Raw genomic sequence first — 6000 nt, 5'->3', positions numbered from 1 at the left:
AGCAGTGGGCAGCCATTTTTATGCTGTGGCGCCCAGGGAGCAGTTGGGGGTTCGATGCCTTGCTCAAGGGCACCTAAGTCATGGTATTGCAGGTGGAGAGAGAACTGTACATGCACTCCCCCCAGCCACAATTCCTGCCGGCCCGAGACTCGAACTCACAACCCTTCGATTGGGAGTCCGACTCTCTAACCATTAGGCCACGACTTCCCACAAGAAACACTATTATGCCATGGAGGACCTTAAAATGCCTTTGATTGAATTTGTCCAATTAAAATAGCTACTGCATGTTGGTGTATTTGCTCTCGCTGACAAAGTGGATCCATATCCATAATATTTCCCCTTAATATGAAATATAACAGTAACCGTGTTAAAAAAATAAAAAATACAAAATAAATAAATTTTCAAATGAATGCTGTTCCTCAAGGAATGGAAAGACAGATTTCTGTTTCCACACTTTATTAAGCAGCACAACCATTTTAAACAAAGATAATAACAATAAATATTTCTTGAGCAGCTAATCAGTTTAGCATATGAAATTTACATTTTAAAATATATTAAAACAGAAAACACTTATTTTAAATTGTAATAATATTTCACAAAATTCATGTTTTTAGTGTAGTTTCATCACATAAATGCAGTATTGGCAAGAAAAAGACACCTCTTTCAAAAACACATTTACTTAACCTAAACTTTTGAACAGTAGAAAATATCTCCAGTAAGTGAATAAGTGAACCACAAGATGGCATTAAAGCATTGGACATTGAGGTAAGTGTTGCAACTCAAATATAAATATTTGCACTTCCAACCTCAGATGAAAATATTTTAAATTAAAGGCCATTAGTTAAGATTTGTTGAGTTGAGAATGTTTCGTACTCTAAGATAACAATAATAACCACAAAGCGTCTGAGTTAAATTGAAGACCAATTAAAATGTTGGTATTAGGGTCATGGTTGTTGTTATATTTCTGTTATATTTCTTAATTTGTACTTTTAATTTAGTTTAAAAATGCCTGCTGCCTTTTCAGTGCAGTCTTGGTAAGTTATAATATTTCCACTCCCACTTGTTTTTGCAGAATAACTTCCCATTTTATGTAAATCTAGTAGTGACACTTAATTTTATGAGTCCAAAATAATTCATTAATAATTCACTATTATTCTGTGAACCACAGAGAGAATTATTGATGTGAATTTTTTTTATTTTATTACTACTATACTTGGGCTTGGTGGCGTTTATAATTGCCCAGTTAATTAACATATTTATCTGTAAGGGAGATGCATTAATAACATTGTAGGCTTAATACTAAGTTCTTACTGTAATTTATTGAAAATATAGACGATTTAAAACGGCCTGCTTAAAACTCTTTCTAATCGTGTAGTACTATAGAAAAAAAAGCTCAGATCATCTGTATGTCACGATTAATTTCATCTTTAATGTTTACTCTCTGTAGGTTTGCGAGCATGTTGGTGGCTACGCGCTCCGAGCGCAAGGACCGACGAGCGCGCGCATCTGATCTCGGGGTCGAGCAGAGAGTCATTTCACAGAGAAGCAGTAGTGAATGTGTCAGATCTTCACCAGATCTGCAGAAGCAGCAGTGAATGCACAGATCTGTGCAGAAGCAGACGCATGGCGGGAGCGCAGCCGGGGGTTCACGCGCTCCAGCTCAGACGCGTGTCGGTGACCGAAAGCCTGAGGACCGGCGACAAATTCATTAAATGGGACGACGTAAGTAGCATGCATGTCGAATTCAGTCCTTTTCCCTTTTCAGAGTGTTCTTGTGAAGCGGTACGAGCGCGAGCGGCCGGTGTAACTGCCAGATTCTGTCAAAAAGTCCAGTTACACAGATGCTTGTTTTCTGTCGGAGTGCTTTGTACGTGTCTTAAATTAGATGTTTTTTTGTTGTTGTTGTTGTTGTTGTTGTTGTGTTTTTTATTTTATTTTTTTATTTTTTTTGCGGATGCAGTTGTGCAAACTAAAATGTCATCATCCAGATTTTTTCTTTTTCTTTTTTGTTATTTTTTTTTTTTTTTTTTTTGGAAAACATATCAGAATACCCCATAAAGAAGCTTCTATTATCATTTACTTCACTCATGTCGTTTAAACCCGTGTGAATTTTCTTTCTTCTGTTAAACACAAAATAAGAAGATTGCTGGGAACCCAATAGATCCCAGTGTATCCCCGCTTTTCTCAACAGTGTCTTAAGCTTAAACAGATCGCGGAAACGCATCCTTGTTTTGGATCGACATGACGCTGAGTAAAGTAAAGACACAATTTTGGGTGATTCTCTCTTTAAATGCAGATATGTAGAGCAGTATATATATATATATATATATATATATATATATATATATATATATATATATACTATTATAACACATATGTAACCATATTTGCATAGCTGTTTCCATTTATTTAATAGATTGTTAGTGATGTTTGTTTGACATTGTTATTTTTAGGCAAATTACCTTCATTAATCATTTTAATCATAACAACTGGCAGCATATGCACCTGGCAGGTGATCCTGGAAATGTAATGCTTTTTTTCAATGTAACATTTCCTAGTTCCCATATTTCCTCATATTATTCCCTTTTATGGACTCTTCTCCCTTAAAAGGTCAAAGCTGTCTGAGAAAGTCATCAAGTCCAAGTGGTTTGATTAGAGTTAGAAAAGCAAAATGCTGACACAGAGCTTAATGGAGGGACAAACATAATTAAACAAAAGTGATAACTACATTACAATGAGATCACAAATTCACAGTGTGTGCAATGTGAGCTTGACACAAATTATGGATAGGGTCATTGTATTATTGGTTTTTCAAATTGATTGCACATAAGTTAGTGAGAAAGAATTATATTGTTAATAATTCCAAGCCTAAGTTAAACTGTACTGTGTTTAGCATAAGAGACAACAGTAGCATGGTGGCTTCTGATGAGACTTTGTATAGGATAGAAGTGGTATTTATACCAGTCAAGTGTAATCAGGTTTATCCGAACATCTCTAGCAATGCCCTGCTGTGCTTCAGGAGTGTTCTTCAATATCTAGAAGATTAGTGGTCAGAGACATTAAATTCCCATGTTTTTCATGTAGATTTCCAGTTTTTTTTATTTGATCTTATTTTCATAAACAAAAAGTAATGAAATATTAGAAATGCTCCAAAACACGGTTTGGGTGTGATTCCAGGCTGAATTCCAGAGCTTCCCCAGTTCACGTGTTTTTGTCCTGTGTACTCCTTCCAATTTTGTCCCTTTTATTCTTTCAACTTTCGTCATCCTGTTTCACGTTTAGCTTTTAAAGTCTTTGTGTTTTCACTGGTCAAACTGAAAAGCAAAGTGGTTTGCCGGAAGAGGCTTTTGAAAACCAAATACTTTCAAAATCAATTTTTGAAAACTGTTCAGCAGAATCATTTGATCCTTTCACTTAATGTTGTGCACGTTGCTCGTTTTTATTCATTACAACCTACAGGGAACAAGCTGCCAAATAAAACCAAAGTAAGGCTTTTTTTTTCAGTATTAGTCACTTATTCAGTACACCTTGTCTCACTTGCCATACCAATCTATCAGAAACCAACTTCTTCTAGAGAATTAGTGATCATTAAAATGTCATACTTCACCATAGTGTGCGACAGATGTTTTGATATGCTGAATATACCATGGTGGATATATTGGCCAGGACTTTGCAACATTGCTCAGAACAGTTCGGCCTGATGCCGTTTGGTTTTTACAGTCACAACTTTACTCTTGTCTTAATGTCTTAATTTACTGTTGATGTGATGTGCATCCCAGGTGTGTGTTTATCAGATTCATGTTTGTCTCATCCAATCAGAAGCAGAGCCTGGACTCTGTTTTCAAATATTAGTTTGGCTGATGTGACTCTTTAGTTTTGTAATGTTTCTCAAGCATGAACCTGATGCATGTATTTGATATGAATCTTCTGAGACCATCAAAAAGTGCATCAGCATATTTAATATAGAAATATTTTTTATTACTGAATTGCAAATAAAATAACCTTTATATACAATGTACAATTTAATATGCCCAATATGAACAGTTGAAATTGTGTGTGCCTCTGTGTCTCTCTCATTGTATTGTGGGGGAATACTAAAGAAAACATCACCAGCTTACTTGTTGCATGTAAAACACCTTTCTGGTCATTATTAAGCTGCCTCGTCTCCTCCATGCTTTTAGCAAAATATGTCTTACTGCATGCATGTTGCCATCATGCAGAAAATGGCAGAATGTCTCTGGAGCTTTGCTTTATTCAATGTCTATGCAGTAACAAAAAGCCTTCAGAATACCCAAAGCTATTTTCTCCAGCCAAGAGATTGATTTTCCCCATTTGCAGCTCTCAATCTGACGCCTCCGCTGGGGATGGGCATTTTTCAAAAATATTGTATATGAATATTTGTATTTGGGCTCATAAATGGGGAAGTCGTGGCCTAATGGTTAGAGAGTTTGACTCCTAACCCTAAGGTTGTGGGTTTGAGTCTTGGGCTGGCAATATCACGACTGAGGTGTCCTTGAGCAAGGCACTTAACCCTCAACTGCTCCCCGGGTGCCGCAGCATAAATGGCTGCCCACTGCTCTAGATGTGTGTGTGTGTGTTCACTGCTGTGTGTGTGCACTTTGGAGTATTCTGAGTATGGGTCACCATACTTGGCTTTATGTCACGTCACTCACTTAATAAAAAAAATATATATATATTTTAATGTTTATTTAAATGATGTTTAAGGAGAGAGAAATTATTTATATTATTATTTTTTTTTATAATAAGTTTTAATAAGATTAAAGGGTTAGTTCACCCAAAAAATAAAAATCAGCCCATGTTTTACTCACCCTCAAGGCATCCTAGGTGTATATGGCTTTCTTATTTCAGATGAATACAATCAGAGTTATATTCAAATTTATACTTGCTCTTCCAAGCGTTAGAATGGCAGTAGGTGAGTGTTTTTTTTGTTTGTTGTTTGTTTGTTTGTTTTTCAACAGTCCAAAAGTATTCAGATAAAGTGCATCCATCCATAATAAAACATGCCTCACACAGCTCTGGGGAGTGAATAAAGGTCTCCTGTATAGAATCCATGCATTTTTGTAAGAAAAATATCCATATTTGAAAGGTTATAAACACTTTTCTCTCACTTCCACTAAGTGTCATATGTGCAATATGTGCATATGTTTGCACATATGACAGTTAACGGAAGTGAGAGAAAAGCGTTTTTTAACCAGGGGTGCACACAAGTTTTCCAGCTTGGTTCTCATATGAGAACCTGGAGATTTTGTTTGGTCCTCACACGACACATGGTGTGACCTATCAAATATAACTATAAAAAATGAATTAATAACAGTGATAATATTATTGCATTTTATTTTTTATTTTTTTATTTTTTTATTTTTATAAAATAATAAACGAAATAAAAAAGTGTGAAAATACTGTTTTGTCGAAAATAATAAGAGAGTATTAAATACAAATACAATTATTTTATAGTAAACAAGCATAAAATGCTAATATTTTTATTCTTATTCTTATTCTTATTTTAATTTTAACCTTAATTATTATTTTTAATTTTAATTATTACAATTTTTTATTTGATGAAATTTCACAGTTTTGCAGTCTGTCAGCCATGTCTGTACGCAAAGGTACGCTCGGAACTAATTTACAAAGCGCATTTCTTATTTTGGATGTGCATGCAGACCACTCTGTTTATAACATTTTAAATATGGATATTTTTGAATGCCTCTGTTCTTTATATATATATATATAAAATATATGAAAGTTGGCTCCTCCAACTCCGACACAGCTGTTCCAGCGACACAAAGATAATGGTGTGCTAAGCAAAGTTTCTTACAGCGCTTTTTGTTTTCTGTTCTCAAACCACTCTCCTTCGAGGATACTTAAAGGAGGGTATGTTTCAAGATAATTTGGCTTTCAGATCAGCTTTCTGGTTGTGTATTCAGTTATGGACAGCTGTCTTTGCTCAGTCGACTGGTGTTTGGATTTCATGCGATTTCT

At 35.1% G+C, this 6000-nt stretch overlaps 1 protein-coding gene across 2 annotated transcripts in view; it reads left to right on the top strand.

Annotated features, from left to right (window-relative positions):
- Positions 1 to 1497: 1497 nt before the first annotated feature.
- LOC109084125 (1-phosphatidylinositol 4,5-bisphosphate phosphodiesterase beta-1-like) overlaps positions 1498 to 6000 on the top strand; it is a 91073-nt gene continuing 86570 nt past the window's right edge. Inside the window, exon 1 of one of the 2 annotated variants that reach the window (XM_042755925.1) lies at positions 1498 to 1722. In XM_042755925.1, coding sequence (XP_042611859.1) covers positions 1624 to 1722 — 99 coding nt within the window. In that variant the 5' untranslated portion in view covers positions 1498 to 1623. The remainder of the gene's footprint in view (positions 1723 to 6000) is intronic. The other variant, XM_042755924.1, reaches the window with a different exon arrangement.

Source organism: Cyprinus carpio, unplaced genomic scaffold, assembly GCF_018340385.1.
Source record: "Cyprinus carpio isolate SPL01 unplaced genomic scaffold, ASM1834038v1 S000006758, whole genome shotgun sequence".
Classification (NCBI taxonomy): Eukaryota; Metazoa; Chordata; class Actinopteri; order Cypriniformes; family Cyprinidae; genus Cyprinus; species Cyprinus carpio.
This window is presented reverse-complemented; position numbering and strand designations above follow the sequence as displayed.